The sequence below is a fragment of the Plecotus auritus genome (genome assembly GCF_963455305.1).
Source record: "Plecotus auritus genome assembly, chromosome: 11".
Lineage (NCBI taxonomy): Eukaryota > Metazoa > Chordata > Mammalia > Chiroptera > Vespertilionidae > Plecotus > Plecotus auritus.
Window position 1 is genome coordinate 336,498 of NC_137777.1, and position 16,707 is coordinate 353,204.

General features: G+C 64.6%; 2 protein-coding genes across 14 annotated transcripts in view; one reads left to right on the forward strand and one right to left on the reverse strand.

The window, feature by feature from the left end:
- Positions 1 to 8,573, forward strand: DGAT1 (diacylglycerol O-acyltransferase 1). The gene is made up of 17 exons (XM_080646825.1): positions 1 to 313; positions 3,691 to 3,778; positions 4,700 to 4,740; positions 4,848 to 4,933; positions 5,013 to 5,065; positions 5,259 to 5,364; positions 5,509 to 5,622; positions 5,709 to 5,789; positions 5,875 to 5,978; positions 6,054 to 6,092; positions 6,169 to 6,210; positions 6,278 to 6,322; positions 6,393 to 6,505; positions 6,583 to 6,648; positions 6,722 to 6,809; positions 6,900 to 6,962; positions 7,058 to 8,573. The coding sequence occupies exons 1-17, from the start codon at positions 114 to 116 to the stop codon at positions 7,211 to 7,213; spliced, it is 1,485 nt and encodes a 494-aa protein (XP_080502951.1). The 5' UTR covers positions 1 to 113; the 3' UTR covers positions 7,214 to 8,573.
- HSF1 (heat shock transcription factor 1) overlaps positions 8,494 to 16,707 on the reverse strand; it is a 9,768-nt gene continuing 1,554 nt past the window's right edge. The window contains exons 2-14 of one of the 13 annotated variants that reach the window (XM_080646822.1): positions 13,576 to 13,684; positions 13,093 to 13,229; positions 12,719 to 12,843; positions 11,326 to 11,401; positions 11,185 to 11,246; positions 11,002 to 11,098; positions 10,788 to 10,924; positions 10,434 to 10,703; positions 10,018 to 10,101; positions 9,236 to 9,341; positions 9,095 to 9,160; positions 8,945 to 9,014; positions 8,494 to 8,855 (exon numbers count right to left, since the gene is read on the reverse strand). In XM_080646822.1, coding sequence (XP_080502948.1) covers positions 8,650 to 8,855; positions 8,945 to 9,014; positions 9,095 to 9,160; positions 9,236 to 9,341; positions 10,018 to 10,101; positions 10,434 to 10,703; positions 10,788 to 10,924; positions 11,002 to 11,098; positions 11,185 to 11,246; positions 11,326 to 11,401; positions 12,719 to 12,843; positions 13,093 to 13,229; positions 13,576 to 13,684 — 1,545 coding nt within the window. In that variant the 3' untranslated portion in view covers positions 8,494 to 8,649. Of the gene's footprint in view, positions 8,856 to 8,944; positions 9,018 to 9,094; positions 9,342 to 10,017; positions 10,102 to 10,433; positions 10,925 to 11,001; positions 11,099 to 11,184; positions 11,247 to 11,325; positions 11,402 to 12,718; positions 12,844 to 13,092; positions 13,230 to 13,575; positions 13,685 to 16,707 lie in introns of all 13 variants that reach the window. The other 12 variants (XM_080646820.1, XM_080646824.1, XM_080646815.1 and 9 more) reach the window with 12 other exon arrangements.

The window sequence follows — 16,707 nt, forward strand, 5'->3', positions numbered from 1 at the left end:
CGGCAGGGGGCGGCGGCGGCAGTTGGCCTTGGGTCCAGAGGCGGGGCCGCGGGCCTCGGGCGCGGAGAGCCCGTCGGGCTACGACTCGGCCGCGGCGAGGTGCGGGCTGGATCATGAGCGACCGCGGCGGCGCGGGCGGCTCCCGGCGCCGGAGGACGGGGTCGCGAACCTCGGGCCAGGGCGGCAGCGGCGGCCCCGCTGCAGCGGAAGAAGAAGTGCGGGACGTGGGCGCCGGGGGGGACGCGCCAGCCTCGGCCCCCGAGAAGGACAAGGACCGAGACGCCAATGTGGGCAGCGGCCCCTGGGACCTAAGGTGAGCGGTGCCACTAACTCATAACCTCTGACCCCTGACCCAGGCCCCTGCGACCCTCCCTGTCCCCTGGGGCATGGCCGCAGCAGCCAGGGGTGCCCCTGGGGCTCCCACAGGGAAACTGAGGCCTAGGGGTGCAGGTCGCCTGCCGAGGTCACTCAGGCGGGGGCGCCGAGGGGAGCCGGCAGCAGCCCCCGTTTGCAGACCCGCCTCCGTCTCACATCTTCAGGTGGGTCAGGAGCTCGGCGGCTTGGGCGGGCTGGTCCCAGCCGTGCACAGCTTTCCTCCGTCTGGTCCGAGATGGTTCGGATCCGGGGATTTGTGATGAAGGGGGTCTCTCCTGGGGGCTGTGAGGGTGCCTTAGGGGTGGGGGAGCGTGGGCCCGCTGGGGAGGCCAGCAGGAGACGCGGCTGCCTGAGGACAGGAGGGGGAGGGGGCAGTGAGTAGCTGTCCCTGTGGAGGAGGAATGCGGGTCCCTTCCTTTCCTGGCGCTTCCATCCCTTACCCAGCGCCCGGCCGGCCTGGGCCCTGCGTGTTACCAGGACGAGTGCTTGCTGTAGGGACAGAGCTGGGCCTTGGTTGGGAACAGGAGAGGGGTGGGTTTGAAACGGGCCCACCCGCAGTGAAGGACTGGGAGGAAGGGATGGAGGAAGCAAGTCAAGGCTGACGGGACCCCTGGGGCTCTGGCTCTGAGAGCAGCCTCAGGACTAGAGGTTATGGAGGAGGAAGTGGGCGGTCGGTCACTCGGGCGGCAAGGATTTGCTCTCAGTAAACAAGGACTGAGGCTTTCTTCACGGGGCGCCCTGGGGACGGGGGCGAGGGCAGCTGGGGTGTGGGCACTGTCCTTGCCCTTGGAGTGCTCACAGTCCACCTGAGCGATAAGATAACCTGCATGCCGTGTGAGCAAAGGTCAGACACGAAGTTCATGAAGGCTCGCCCTGAGAAGGGTGGCTCTAGGAGAGGGATGCTTACTTCCGGGGCGGGGGGGGGGGGGCGTGCTGCTGAGGGAGGCTGCAAAGAATAGGGATTCTTGAGGGCCCTCGGCTAGTTCCCCAAGTCACTTTACATGGGCCAGAACCGGTCCTGTGCCTTTGCTAGCTGGGCGGAGCGGGACCCTGTCTGCCTGCCCTGGAGGTCTGGACCCCTGGGGACAGAGCAGGGGTCCCTGGGGCTGTGGTCATGGTGGGGGGGTGCGGGGGGCTGAGCCTGCCTGGCTCTGGCTGCCCTCCTGGATTGGCCCCTGGCACTCCCCTCCACCTGCCTGCCCTCCCTCCTTCCTGCCCCCGCCCTCCTGCTCACCTGCCGGCCAGGATCTGGTGTGAGCTCTTTTCTTCCAGCCCAGGGCCAGGGTGTGGCTGTGGGCAGGAAGGAGAGAGCACCTCTTTCTGCCCTGCCTGGCTCACTCCTTCCCAGGATCCGCACACTCTCCCTCAGCAGGGCTCTCCCAGGGGGTTTGTCCCTGGGGTGTCCTCTGCCTCTCCCCGCCCAGCAGGGTCCGAGGACATGGGAGCTCACTCAGCCACCAGGCTTGGCCCAGAGGCTGGGGGAGCGCTGAGGCGGTGGCAGCTGGGGGTGAGCTGGCACTCTGCTCCCCTTTGCTCTGCTTGGCCCACGAGCTGGACCGTGTGGCCCCAGGCGTGGCTCACCACAGGGGCTGTGCCTCTGGGCCAGCTTCAACCCGTGTCGGGCCTCAGTTTCCCTGTGCCCAGCCCCGTGTTGATGTGCGGGTTGAGTGAGGCTGCACATGTGATGGTTAGAAGGGCCCTGCTGGCTGGGTGGGCCTGGGGCGTGGGTGTGGGCGCTGCAGGGCAGAGGCTGGGACGCCCCTGCAGGAGGGGAGAGGGGGAGAGTCTGGCATAGGGCAGAGCCTGCCTCCGGTGCCAGCATGCCTGTTGGCTCTCTGGCTCTGCTGCTTTCTCCCCTGGCTGGGGCCTCTGACCTGGGGCTGAGGATGGCCAGGAAGCTGGTGGAGGGCCCTGAGGGGTGGGGGTGGGCTGCTTGGGGAAGGTCTGAAAAGGTTCTGGAACGTTATTTTGTGTCCGATTGGAAAAGACACCCTTTCTCCACCCCCATCTTCATCTTAGAGACTGACGCAGATAAAGCCAGCACAGTCTTGGTGGCCCAAAGGGGGCAGGGGTCATGGTATTGTGAAAGGCCCGTGGGTGTGCCAGGCTGGCACCACAGGAGGCGGCTTTCGGCTGGTTCCAGTGAAAGCCAATGGGTTTGAGCTTGGGGGAGGGCGTCTGGGACAGGCTCAGAGACCCTCCTCTCTGGGGAGCTGGGCCTTGCGGAAAGACAGGTGCAGGGCCTCAAGGGGAAGAGGGCCTTGGGTGGAAGTCACAGGAGGGACCCAGAAGGTGGTGCCAGGAGGCCAGGGAGAGGCAGGTGGGCCAGGCAGTCCAACCTTGGTCTGGAGGCAGGAGTGCGTGTCCGTGCTGCCTGGTCTGAAGAACGCTGAGCAGCATCTTGGCTCCTTGGTCCCTCGCCTCCCACCTGAGTGCTGACCCCAACCACAGCCAGGCCCGCAGCGCCCGCTTCCCCATCCGGTACCTCTCAGGCAGAGATGTGCGTGTGCAGGAGGGAAGGGAGGTCCTGGCCGCACCTGTTTCAAAACTGGAGGCCTTGCTCAATGTTTTGGGGCTTCCTGCTGACGTGCTGCTGGGGTGAGGCTGCGCACAGCCTGAGAGCCAGCTGTGGCCCCTCCCCCACTTCTGCGGCCCCTGAGGATCAGGCAGGGACGTGAGCGTCCCCCAACCCTAGCACTGGGTGGGAGCAATCCTGCCTGCTTCTACGGGAGACCCCAGCCATCAGGTGTCCGGCCCCCGGTGGGCTCCTCTCAGCCCCCAGCCCAGCAGGAACACAGTGCTGACCTGTGGTTGGAGGCCACAGTGCCTGAGAGCTGGCCGCACTGCTCCCCGAAGGCCACTCCAAGCTGGGTGCTCAGCTGGCCCTGGCTGGGTCCCTGTGCCCGCTGAGCTGTGTAGGCCAATGGGGGGGCGTGGTTTGAGGGGGGTCCCTTCAGCTCCCTGGTAGGTGGGATGGGCCGCCCACCCCACCTCTGCCCAGCCTTGCTGGGTGGACCCTGCCTGTGGGCCACACCACTCCGTAGCTAGGTGGGCGGCAGCAGCTAGAGGCCTCCGCGGAGCGAGGCTGGGTCCTGGCCTGGAGTACTCCTGCCTCCGTTGCCCTGGGCTGGGCAGGCCCCTGCCTGGCTCCCCTCAGACTGTCGTGGGGGAGGGTTGGAGTGGGGAGAGGACACAGCTGCTGGCCTGGGAGGGATGAGTTGCCCAGTGTGAAGAGCTGGGTTTGGCTGCCCCGGACTGGGAGGGGTGGGCAGCTGTGGCCCCACCTGAGGTTCTCACTGCCTCCTGCCCTGTCAGGTGCCACCGCCTGCAGGAGTCTTTGTTCAGCTCGGACAGCGGCTTCAGCAACTACCGTGGCATCCTGAACTGGTGTGTGGTGATGCTGGTGAGTGGCTGGTGGCTGGTGGCTGGTGTGTGTGGGGGGGAGGCTTCTGTGCTGTGAGCTGTGGCTGAGGGGCACCGAGGAGCAGAGAGGAGGGGACAGGAGAGGTGGCTGGCCCTGGGCTGTGGGGTTGAGGATGGGGTGTTCTGTGCGTGTGGGGCTCCCTTGGCAGCATGTGTGAGTGGTTTTGGGGTCCCAGAAGAATCCCCTCTGCTCCTGAATGGCCCTCGTGCGTGTGGAGCCCTGGCTGGCCTGGCCTGGGGCGACCAGGGGTATGAAGATGGCCTTTGGGCTCAACACAGCAACCAGCCACTGCTCTGCAGGCCCCCGTCCCTCTCCCTTAGCCTGGGTCGTAGGTGCCCCCAGGAACGTGCCTCTAACGCACCCTATGGCCTGGCTGAGGCCCCTGCCGCTGGGCCCAGTTCCTGCTGGCACCTTGTGGGGGTGGGACTAGCAGTCCTGGCCCAGGAGCAGCTGGAGTCCAGGGCTCAATGGGCGGCATGCAGGGTGGGGCTGGGAACAAGGGTCTGTCTGGGCCCAGCCCCCTCCACTCTGGCTGATATGGCCCCCGGCCTTCAACCCTCAGCCTGACGGGACACACCTGCCCCAAGGCTCCTGGCTGCCTGTGCGGAGGCCCCAGGCACACCACACCCTCCCTGCGCAGTCCTAGGAGGCGCCCTGGGAGCTGTGGGCACACTGCCTGGTGGGTGAGAGGCCGGTGGGATGGGGTCCCTGTCCTCTGGAGCCATTGCAGGTCTGGGCTGGGCTGGCAGAGGCTTGGCAGCGGGCAGCACTGCTCTGCTCAGTCCCGGGGCCTGCCTGGCCCTTGGCGCAGCCCCACAGCCTTTCCCCTGCTTCTGGAGCCTCTGCCGTGCCCACCGCCGATGTGCGCGCTCAGGCTGTGCGTGCCCGCCTCTCTTGCAGATCTTGAGCAATGCACGGTTGTTTTTGGAGAACCTCATCAAGTGAGTGTCTTCCCCAGGGCTCCGGCCCCACCCCCGAGGCCCAGCCGCACTCACTGCCAACTCGGGCCCCCCTTACCTGCTCAGGCCTTCATCTCCCCAACCCCCAGGTACGGCATCCTGGTGGACCCCATCCAGGTGGTGTCTCTGTTCCTAAAGGACCCCTACAGCTGGCCCGCCCTGTGCCTGGTTATTGGTGAGCTGGGCACTGAGGAGGGTCTTGGGTGGGGGAGGGCTTACTGGGCCTGAACCGCCCTGTGCTCTTCTGTCCTCAGTGGCCAATGCCTTTGCTGTGGCCGCCTTCCATGTGGAGAAGCGCCTGGCGGTGGTAAGCAGGGCCCGCATGCCGCTGCCCGGGCCAGAGGTCCCCGCCTCACAGACCTGGGCCCAGGGCAGGTGCCACCCTCCCCACTGTGTGCGGCTCTCCTGGGAGGGGCTGCACCCTCGGCCTGGCAGCCTTCCCCAGGGAGACCCATGGTCCAGGGAGTGGGCCCTGGCTGAGTGCTGCCCCCGCCCCCCAGGGTGCTCTGACGGAGCAGGCGGGGCTGCTGCTGCACGGGCTCAACCTGGCCACCATTCTCTGCTTCCCAGCGTCGGTGGCCTTCCTGCTGGAGTCCATCACTCCAGGTACCCCCCATTCCACCTGCCCCATCTCAGCCAGTTGTGGGGGGACCCCAGGAGAGATGCAGGCCAGCCTCAGGGGCTGCCCCTGGCCGCAGCTCTCCTGTGGGTGGTGTGGGAGGCCCCGGCCTGAGCCTGTCTTTCCTGCAGTGGGCTCTGTGCTGGCCCTGATGACCTACACCATCCTCTTCCTCAAGCTGTTCTCCTACCGGCATGTCAACCTGTGGTGCCGAGAGCGCAGGGCTAGTGCCAAGGCCAAGGCCGGTGAGGCTGTCTGCCGGGGGCGGGCGGGATCGGGCAGCAGCAGGGCCTCACCTTGCGCATCCCTCTCCTTCCCCGCCACCTCCCAGCTTCTACCGGGAAGAAGGCCAACGGTGGGGCGGCCCAACCCCCAGGCACCGTGAGCTACCCGGACAACCTGACCTACGGAGGTGGGGGCCTGCAGCTGGCCTGGGGTGGGAGACGGGTGGGGTCCACAGGCTGGGCCCTGGTGCCAGCGCTGCCCTCCCGTTCCAGATCTGTACTACTTCCTCTTTGCCCCCACGCTGTGTTACGAACTCAACTTTCCCCGCTCCCCCCGCGTCCGAAAGCGCTTCCTGCTGCGGCGGCTGCTGGAGATGGTGAGGCCGGGGCTGTGAGGGGCTGGGTGGCTGCACCTGCTGGGGCTCAGTTCGCTGCTCTGCTTCCTCCCCCAGCTCTTCTTCACCCAGCTCCAGGTGGGGCTGATCCAGCAGGTATGGGGAGCAGGACGGGCGGGGGGAGGGGACCGCCCGGTGCTCTGGGGGAGCTGATGCGTGCCCTCCTTTGCAGTGGATGGTCCCCACCATCCAGAACTCCATGAAGCCCTTCAAGGTGAGTGCCAGGCTCCCCGAGGCGGGAGGGGTGTGGCCTGGGAGCCAGCTGAGCCTTGTTCCCGCAGGACATGGACTACTCCCGCATCATCGAGCGCCTCCTGAAGCTGGCGGTGAGCAGGCTGGGCCTGGGGTGGGCCTGGGGGGTGGGGGTTCTGGAACCCGACACCACCTCTCCCCCAGGTCCCCAACCACCTCATCTGGCTCATCTTCTTCTACTGGCTCTTCCACTCCTGCCTGAATGCCGTGGCCGAGCTCATGCAGTTTGGGGACCGCGAGTTCTACCGGGACTGGTGGTGGGTGACCTCAGTGGGGGCTGGGGCTGGGGCTGGGGCTGGTCATGGCGCCCTCTGATCACGGTCTCTTACCCCAGGAACTCTGAGTCCGTCACCTACTTCTGGCAGAACTGGAACATCCCTGTGCACAAGTGGTGTCTCAGGTGAGTGTGTGGTGGGTGGTGGCAGGCCCTTGAGTGGACCTGGGCGCCTGCCCACGGCCGCCTCCTCCCACAGGCACTTCTACAAGCCGATGGTCCGGTGTGGCTACAGCAAGTGGGTCGCCCGGACCGGGGTGTTCCTGGCCTCAGCCTTCTTCCACGAGGTCAGTGCTTTGTGGGCACCCGCCTTGGGCCCGGAGCTGGGGTGCCGTGGCCCCAAGGAGCCAGCTGACAGCCCTCTCTCCCCCACCCAGTACCTGGTGAGCATTCCTCTGCGCATGTTCCGTCTCTGGGCTTTCACCGGCATGATGGCTCAGGTGAGCACCAGGGCCTCCTCGCCTGTCCTGTTATGTGCCCGGGGCAGCCAGCCCGTGGTCACCGTGGTCAGCTGACTGCATGCCCTCGTCCCCAGATCCCACTGGCCTGGATAGTGAGCCGGTTCTTCCGTGGCAACTACGGCAACGCAGCCGTGTGGCTGTCGCTCATCATCGGGCAGCCAGTGGCGGTGCTCATGTACGTCCACGACTACTACGTGCTTCACCACGAGGCCCTGGCGGCAGAGGCCTGAGCTGCTGCCCACACTCCTCACTGCCACCTCGCCTGCCTCACTGCCCATGGCCTCCTCCTGGCCCTGGGAGGCCTCTCTGCCCCTATGGGGCTCCTGCCCCTCGGGAATGGGAGCAGCAGCACAGGCCAGTGCCTCAAGGACCTGTGCTGACCCTACCCAGGGTCCGAGGGTGTCAATAAAGTACTGTCCAGCGTGAGCTCCGCCTGCTGAGGGCGCTGGGGACGGCCTCACCACCTGGTCCAACAGCACTGGCTGTGGGGGCAACTGCTCGGGGGCTCAGAGGACCTCAGGCTGTGCTCTTGGGATGGGGAACTGGGTCCCCTGGGGTCCATGCCCTGGGAGGACAGCACCCTTGGGGTGGGGCCACAGGGGCTGGGCAGATCCCACCTGACGTCATGGGTGGCAGCTCTCACTGCCTGAGGTCTGCTGTGGCCAGACTTCCTGCCCAGGCCCCCACTGACCCCGTGTGTGGTGTGGGTCAGAAGTGGGTGCCCAGTCTTCCTAGAAGTGGACCTTGGCTTGGGACTGGGCCTGGAGAAGGGTCAAGTATTGTGCCAATCCTTGCCTGGGGCCTCCCCCTTGGTGGTGGATGTGCCCATGGGGGTGGGGCACCCGTCTCCGGAGCAATCGTCTGCATGACCTGAGCAAGCGTGCTCTTCCCACCCTGCTCTGGCCCTGGGCTGGGTGGTCCCCATGGTGCAGCCTCAGGACACTGCCCAGACCCTGCTGCTGGCCAGGTGGGAAGCAGCCGGCCCATTCCCACTTCATCTTAAGGATCCGCTTTCTGGACGTCAGAGCCTGGGGCTGTGCCAGGCCAGGTGTGCCGATTAGCAGCTGGGGCCCCACAGGGGGTGTCTGAGATGCCCAACAAGAGCCTGCTCCATGCCGTGTCCTCCTCTTCCTTTGGCCATGGAGGCATTGCGGGGAAGGGGCCTACCCCACGGAGGATGGGGAGCGTTGGGGAAACTCCTGGGGGCGCCAGCTGTCAGGTGGGCTGTGCCTCGCCGCCCCGTGGCTGACAGGGCAAGAGCCGGACCCACAAGGCAGGGCCACACACCCTTCCCTTCAGCCAGAACCCTCTTCTCCCAGAGCAGGCCCAGCACTCAGTGAAGGCTCTGCTGGGCAGACAAGCCATGCCCCCCTCCCCCACCAGTCCTGCAGCCCCACAGGCCCCTCCCTGCTCCTTTAATAATCCTGAGAGCAGGTGTGCTGGGGCCTCCTCACTGGCCCCCGGGAGGAAGTGGCCACGGGCCAGGGTAGAGCCCGTCTTGTCCATCCACGGCTGTCTACATAGATACCTGTATGTTTATTTCTATGAAGGGGGACTCATGTAAAAACCAAAATACACTTTGTGAAAGCCACAGTATTGGTCAGTGCGGCGTGGCTGTGAAGCCCCAAGCAGGCCATGGCATGTGGGGCTGGGCCTCCTGAACCCGCTAGGAGACAGTGGGGTCCTTGGCTTTGGGGGGCTCGGAGCCTGTCAGCAGGGAGATGGTGGGGTCGTCTGCATAGTCGTCCCCCTCTGAGAAGTAGGACCCATCCCCAAGCTCGAAGAGTACAGGCAGGTCACTGCTCCCCATGTCCAAGGGGCTGGGGTCCCTCAGGAGCAGGGGCTGTGCTGTGTAGTGCACCAGCTGCTTTCCTGGGGAGGGGGGGGGAGGGACGACACGGTTAGGATGCTGGCATGAGGGGATGGGAGGGGACAGGAGGCGGGCAGGTGGGCTTGCTCACCTGAGTCGGGGCTGCTATTCTCTGTCTCGAGAGGCCTGGGGGGCTCCTGGGGAGAAAGGAGCTCCTGGATCTGCTGGGGCAGGAGGGCATTGAGGGTTCCTGCTCCCCCACCCTTGTCACCTCCCCCCACCCCACCCCCACTCTACACACACTGGCCAGGCTGCTGTCCAGGTCTGGCAGGTTCATGTCTGGCACTGTCACCGAGGGGCTGAACAGCTGCGAGAGAGGAGGAGAGTCAGGCTGGGCCTGCGAGCAGGGTGGGCGGTGGGAGGTGGGTGGGGCGGGACTCACGTCCAGCAGGGCACTGGTGTCCACGCTGAAGCCGTGGCTGGTCAGCATGGTCTGCAGGTTGTCCAGGTTGGAGTCCATGGCATCCAAGTGCTCACTGAGTTCAGCCCTGGCCGGGTGAGGGAGCAGCTGAGGCATCGCCCCAGAGCCTTCCCCCTCAGCCACACCCCCTGCCAGAGGGCTCCCCCTCAGCCACACCCACCCTGCCTGGGGCCAGAGCAGCAGTGTGTGAGGACAGGCCCTGGTGCCTGGCAACTGGGGGGAAGAGTGGCTGGGGTCACACGGGCTGGCCCGCCCCTGCAGGCCTCTGACAGCACTGGCCTGGGCCAGGAGGGTTCAGACTCTGAGCAGGATGGGGGCAGTGGTTTAGGCTTGAAGTCTTGCCTTTGCATGGAAGACAGTGGGAGGGGAAGGCTGTGCTCAGTGTGAGGTGGGCCGGGCTTCCCTCGTGCGGGTGGGAAAGACCCAGGTCTGGTGGCTGTGACCCAGAGCATGCGGGCCACAGGGCACACCGAGGACATGGGAGTGGCCAGCCCGCCCTGAGAGAAAGGCAGTCTGCACAGTAGCAGGGACCCCGGCCAGACCAGTAGCCGAGCTCGCCTGGAAGGCCCCTCACTGTCAGCCAGTGATTTGGGGCACAGGCTTGGGCCCCGGGGCCTGGGGGCCACGCTCCCTGCAGGCGGCCTGGGATGCTGTTCACCAGGCTCGGCCGAGTGGTCCTCAGCTGGGGAGGGCCCCGAGCTCTGGAAGAGCCCTCCTCCCTCCCCAGTGGGGACGGCGCTAACCCTGGCTGGAATCGGCCATGCAGAGAGGAGGAGGGGTAGGGGAAGAGGCGGGCGACCCCAGACATCTGTGGAGTGCGAACCGAACTGCAAGATACAAAGACAAGAGCCCATTGCAGCCGGGCCCGGAGTGCGTGCCCGCCCGCGTGCCTGGCTGGTGGCAGGGCCTCTGCTGGGCAGCAGGACCGGGTGACCGACAGCTGCAGCTGGGGTGGCCCAGAGAGCAGGTGCGACAGGCCACCATGCGGCTCTTGAGTGACGAGGCTGTGGGAGCCGGGCTGGTCCCCATCGCCCTCCCCGATCCCAAACTCGGAGCTCAAGACCAAGTCTGCAGCCTGTGCCCAGCCCTCCAGGACAGTCCTAGCCAGAAGCCCCCGGGACGTCCAGGGGGAGGGAGAGGAGGAGAGGGCAGCACTCACTTGTCCAGGCATGCGACGCTGAGGCACTTCTCAGGGGACGAAGAGGTGGGCGGGGTTGAGGGGGGCCGGCCCCCCGCATCTGGGAGGGGTGTGGCTGAGGCAGCTGGGGCAGGCTCACTCTCCCGCAGAATGGAGTCAATGAGGGCAGTTGGGGACAGGGGGGTGTCCACAATGGAGGACAAGTGCCCAGGACTCTCCTCCACCGGGGGGCTCCGAGGAGGACTGGGAGGCTCCTCCTTGACGTGCACCAGGGGGCTGCTCGACAGGGGCCTGCGGGTGGGGGCACAGGCGTCAGCAGGCACCCCCGGGGCCCCAGCCCTCTTCGGACCACTAGGGAGGTGGCGCGGTCCCCACCGCTCATCTATGCTCCTGCTGGGGGAGGCCAAGGGGCTGCTGGGAGCCAGCTCGGTGATGTCGGAGATGATGGGTCCGGAGCTGGAAACGGCCTCTGGGGAGTAGAGGCTGGAGCTGCTGTAGGCCGGGGACGGAGCCTGCCATCAAAGGAGGGGACACATATGGCTTTGCCCGGGCAGCACTGCCCCCACCGCCCGCTGCACCCAGAGCTCACCGAGTAGGGACCAGAGCCGTGGATGGGCTCCAGGGAGTACTGCCGGCTGTACTTGGGCAAGGAATGTGCTGAGCCACTGTCGTTCAGCATCAGGGGGCTGCGGGGAAGGGTGGGTTAGCTGCCTCCTGGCCCCGGTGGCACCCAGGACCCAGTGCTGAGAGACGGGCACCCACAGCGCCTCACATCTTTCTCTTCACCCCCAGGATCCGGTTCGACTGCACCAGCGAGATGAGGAACTGGATAAGCTGTGGGGGGTGGGGGGAGGCGGCACAGTTAGCCCAGCCGAGGAGGGGACAGCGGGCGCCCTGCAGGCCCGCCGTGTACCTTGTTGACGACTTTCTGCTGCTGGGCGTGCTTCTGCCGCAGGCTGGCCACCTCCCGCCACAGGGCCTCGTTTTCACTGCAACAGACCAGGGCGCAGTCAGCGGGGCCAGGTCCCAGGAGCCCCAGACTGAAGGGCTCCACAGACACCCCACCCCACCCCGGCAGGTGCAGGGTGCAGGGTGCAGGGCTGTAGGTGACCACCTATCGCTAGCTTGTCTCTCCACGCCGGACGAGGATGGGCTGTGTGACAAGACCAGGGGCAGGCCAGACCTTGCTGCCACTACCCCCCTCCTTCTCACCTGCACCTCAAGGGAGGGATGCTCAGAGTCAGGTGGGGGGGTCAGCTGGAGGCTAAGGTCAGATGCAGGCGGAGTGTTGGCTGCACCCCAGAATCCTGCTGGGACCTCTGGGGGCTTCCTGGGGCCCTGTCGGCCTTTGCCCAGCCTGAGGACAGGAAGGCCGGCCAGAGGGACAGCGGCAGCCCAGCTCTCCAGGCCGCAGAGCAGCATGTGGGGCTGACTGTTAACTCTCCAGGGCTCAGGGCCTGAGTGTAGCTCAGAGGTGGTCCAGGGAGTGGGAAGAGCCAGTCGAGCCCACCCTCCCAACAGGTGAGCAGAGCTATGAGCAGTCTGCCCTCCGCTGGGCCAGCCCTGCCAACACCCCCTCCCCACCCCGCCCCTGCATGTCTTCTTGACAGAGTGGACCCTCTTGGCCTCACCTACAGAGGTGCCCTGACTGAAGGCCACGCTCATCTGGCCCCCAATGTGAAGAGTCAGAGCCCAGGAGCCACTTCCATGACACAGGTCACAAGGGCACCAGCACCTGCCCCCTGAGCAGCTTTGAGGTGCCCTGAGCCAAGGACAGTCACCCTGGCTGGGGTTCCTGAGGTCCCCAGGGCCCTTGCGGGCATGGGAGGAAACCCAAGCTGGCCTTTCTGAGGGTCTTGGTTGAGGGGGTAGCACAGGGCTGTTATGTGGTCACCAGACGTGAGCCAGGGGTTCCAGAAAGTACCTGCTCCTTGCTCCCCAGGCCTAAGGTGGGGATAGGCAGGAGAGGGGACGTCTGTGCTGAGTGATGCCAGGGACAGTGGGAGCCAGCAGGAGGGGCCTGGCCACCCTGGTCTGCGGGGAGGGCCAGGAGGGCTGGTGTGAGCAGGCGGAGAATGGGGCCAGTGCTCTGAGCCCAGCTCCACATGCTGCTGCAGGAGCGGTCAGACCCCACCTGGCCAGGCAGGCGCCTCGAGGTGTGCAACCCCAAACCTAACTCTGTTTGGGAGCAAAAGGCCCGAGAGCACCTACCACACCTGCTATAGGCGGGGGGCAGTGCCCGCCACGTGGCCCAGCACCACACCCTCCTCTGCCCCACCTGCCGCCCGCTCCCTGTGGGACCTTACTGCTTCATGGCCAGGAGCTTGGAGTCCATGCTCTCCTGCTTCCCCTTCATCAGCTGCACGTCGCTCAGCAGCTTGGTGACACTGTCCTGGTGAATCTTCATGTCCTCACTCTTCAGGGTGGACACCTGGGTCCCCATAGGAGGTCACTGTGACGGGCCCCTCAGAATCGGGGGGTCTGGACACGGGGAAAGGGCCAGGGGCTGCGGCCTTGAGATTGGCCTTCACAGGCAGGGGTCCTCGTGGACAAGGGGGAGGGAGCCATCTGGAAGAGGGCTTGGAGCAGCCAGGCCAGGCCAGCAGGGCACCGAGTGGACGCGGCTACCCCACCGCCGGAGGGAGGGCGGAGGGTTGGGGACAGGGAGGCGGCTACTCACGCTGGTCACCTTCCTCTTGATGTTCTCGAGGAGCTGCTCCTGGCCGCGCAGGAAGCAGGGGTGCTGGAACTCGGTGTCGTCCCGCTCTGGCTTGACCAGGCCGCCCTGCTCGATGTGCACCACCTTCCGGAAGCCATCTGCACACGACGGGCAAGGGCAGCTCTGCCTCAGACCGGGGACCAGACCCGCTCCCCCGGCCCCCGCCCAGCACCGCCATCTCAGAGCTCCTGCCTGCAGTGGCTGGGCAGTCTGGCCTGAGACCCCGTGTCCCCACAAGACGTGGCCTCTGGACCTCAGGTTCAGGCTCATGAGGGCTGCTTCCCCCCAGGGAGAGGCCGCCTACCCGAGCCCCCAGGTGTGCTGGCTCCATGCCGCGCCCCTGGAGAAGATGGGCCGAAACCTGGTGGCTCCACCCTCACCACAGGCAGGGTCACCGCTGGCGCCCTCTGCCCCACACAAACCCGCAGCGGGCGGGGCACTCACACATGTTGAGCTGCCGCACGAAGCTGGCCATGTTGTTGTGCTTGAAGTACTTGGGCAGCACCTCCTTGGCAAACTGGCCCTGGTCGTACACGTGGAAGCTGTTCCCACTCTGCCGGGAGACATGCAGGCGAGTCAAGCGCAGCCGTGAAGGCACAGGGCCTTCCGCGAGCAGCAGGCAGCCTTGCTCCCTCCTGTGGGGCGGGGGCCACGGGAGCCACTGGGCCAGAGAGAGGCGGGACCCCACCTCTCTAGCAGTCAGGTGCCCCACCCAGGGTCCTGGAGCTTCCCCAGGACCAAGGTCCCATCCAGGAAGCACCGCGGCACTGCGGGCCCATGCTTTAGGGCAGTGGTCGGCAAACTCATTAGTCAACAGAGCGGCAAACCGCGGCTTGCGAGCCGCATGTGGCTTGTGAGCCGCGGTTTGCGGACCAGTGCTTTAGCGGATCCACTTTTGCTTCAACAAGCACATGCACCCAGAGGAGCCGAGATCCCACCTACGGCAGCCAATACACGGGGCCCTAATTCCAGTTACTCCGCAGGAAACTGTGCTCAGAAACACAACTTCACCTTCCTCGTGGCTCTGAGAGGACAAACAGGGTTACAAAACCCCCACACTACCCGCTTCTTCCATGTCTTTCCACGGGGGTGTCAGGGCAGGCCCTGTGCGGTGCAGGGTGACACGCGACCGTGAATGTAGTGACACAGGGAGCAGGCTCCCCTGTGCGGAAGAGGGTTGAAAAGGTGGGGAAAGCCCGGATGATCCCTGCAGTGTTAGTCTAGGACTGGAGCACTTTTTTTTTTTAATTTCAGAGAGAGAGGAAGGGGGAGAGGCGGAGGGAGGGCGGGAGGGAGGGAGGAGGGGGGAAATATCGATGGGAGAGACACTGATATTGGCTGCCTCCTGTACACACCCCAACTGGAGAAAGAACCTGTGGCCTGGATGTGCCCCGAGTGGGAACTGAACCGGCGACCTTTCAGTGCGTGGCACAACACTCCACCCACTTAGCCACACTGGCCACAGTTAGAGCTTCCTTTGTTAAAGCCTTTAGGACAATTTCCAGAGACTAAGTTACTTAAATAAGCTTTGCTGTCTTTGTTTGATTTAACCCACAGCTCTCCCAGCATAAAAAGCCTTTTCTCTAGGGATGTCTAATTTTCTTTTTTTGTTAATCCTTATCTGAGGATTTTTTCCCATTGATCTTCAGAGAGAATAGAAGGGAGAGAGGGAAGAAGAGGGGAGGGAGGGAGAGGGGGGCAGAGAGAGAGAAACATTTGATGAGAGACATATAGATTGGCTGCCTCCTGTACTCGCCCAGATGGGGGGTGGGGGGTCGAACCTGCAACCCTTTAGTGTACAGGCGGACACTCTAACCAATGAGCAAAAACTGGCCTGCACGGATGTCTAAGTTTCGCATCTTGTGGCTGCCTAGACAGTGGATAGCCCTAGCTGGCTTGGCTCAGTGAATGGAGCATCGGCCTACAGACTGAAGGGTCCCAGGTTTGATTCTGGTCAGGGGTGCAGGCCCAGGTTGCGGGCTTGGTCCCCAGTGGGGAGCGTGCGGGAGGCAGCCAATGAATGTTTCTATCTCTCTCTCTCCCCCTTCCTCTCTGAAACCAATAAAAATATATTAAAAAACGAACTCCAAGAAGGGTAAATGCAAAGAAATCCACACCTGGACACTCATGTCAAACTGCAGAAAGCAAGAGATCAAGAGAGCCAGGAAGCAGCAAGAGAGGAGACTCCTCACGCACAAGCCGTCCTTAAGACCAAAGCTGGTTCCCACCAGCAGCCTCGGAGGGAGGAGGCAAGGGGTCCTATTAACGGTGCTGAGGCACCCTCACTCCAGGGAGCACGCCATGCCATTCCCTTCTCCCTCTCCTTCCCCCACAGGCATGCACCCCTCACCTCTAAGGGACCCCACGAGACTTGCACCCAAGGGAGCGATGGGCAGCGGCGGCCGGTCCCAGGCCAACCTCTGAACCTGTCTCCAAGGCTCCCTTCAGTCCAACGTCCCAGCGAGACAAAGCAGCCCGGCCGGGCGCTCCGTGGCTGTCTGCAGGCCCTGGGCCGCGCTGCCCGGGGGGTGTGTGCGGTGGTCGGTAAGGCTAAGCGTGGAAAGGAAGGAGTGATCCCACTCCTGGGATGGCCGTGTGAGCAGGCCAATTCTGAGCGGTCTCATGGGGAGCTGGGACCTTACTGCAGGTCTGCTCTGCTCCACTCTCCAACCAGAGGCCAGCCCCTCAGTGACCCTGATCGCTGTGGCCTCTGACACAGGCACCTGGATGGACCCGGCCTTGGGCCCTCCTGTCACCAAGTGTCTGGGACTTCTCCCAGCCCCACCCAACGGCGAGGGTCATTCCTACTCCCAGCGAGAAGGGAACGGCACCGACCAGGCTGGGACAAGGGTGCGTGCGGCTCAGAGACACCAGGGCCAAACTGTGAGCAGGGCCTCCAAGTGGGAAGAAGTGCCTCCTGAACTGGGAGTGCTTCCGGCCTCACCTGGCCATGATCCCAGGCTAGAGACCAGGGTCAGGCATCAGGCTCCAGCTGTTGCTCATCCCCAGGAGAACTGGCCCACCGGGCTCAGGCTGCTGTGGCCGCTGTGAGTGGAGGCTGCCACCGGTCTGATCGCATCGGACTTTTCTACTCAAAGGCTTTGCCCAGAACACAGACTGCGGGTCCGGGAGTATGCCGGCAGGGCTCCCCCTACACACCTCACAATCTTTTCTTCTTTAAAATACATTTTTATTAATTTCAGAGAGGAAGGGAGAAGGAGGGAGAAACATCAATAATGAGAGAGAATCATGGATCGGCTGCCTCCTGCACACCCCACACTGGGGATCAGCCTGCAACCCGGACACGTGCCCTGACCGGGAAATCGAACCCTGACCTGGTTCACAGGTGGACACTCAACCACTGAGCCAGGCTGGCCAGGCCGCCTCACAGTCTTGAAGCACAAACAGCAAGCAGATTAAGGGGCAGGACAGATCATCCTAGTAGAGTTAAGCTCCGATGTCCCTCCCAGAACTGGGTGAGGGTGTTCTCTGAGAGTTCAGGGCAGGAACAGGAGGAGGAAGGCAGAAGAAAGGAAGACAGAAACATGGGGCCATTTCCTTTGGTCGGTAAAGTTC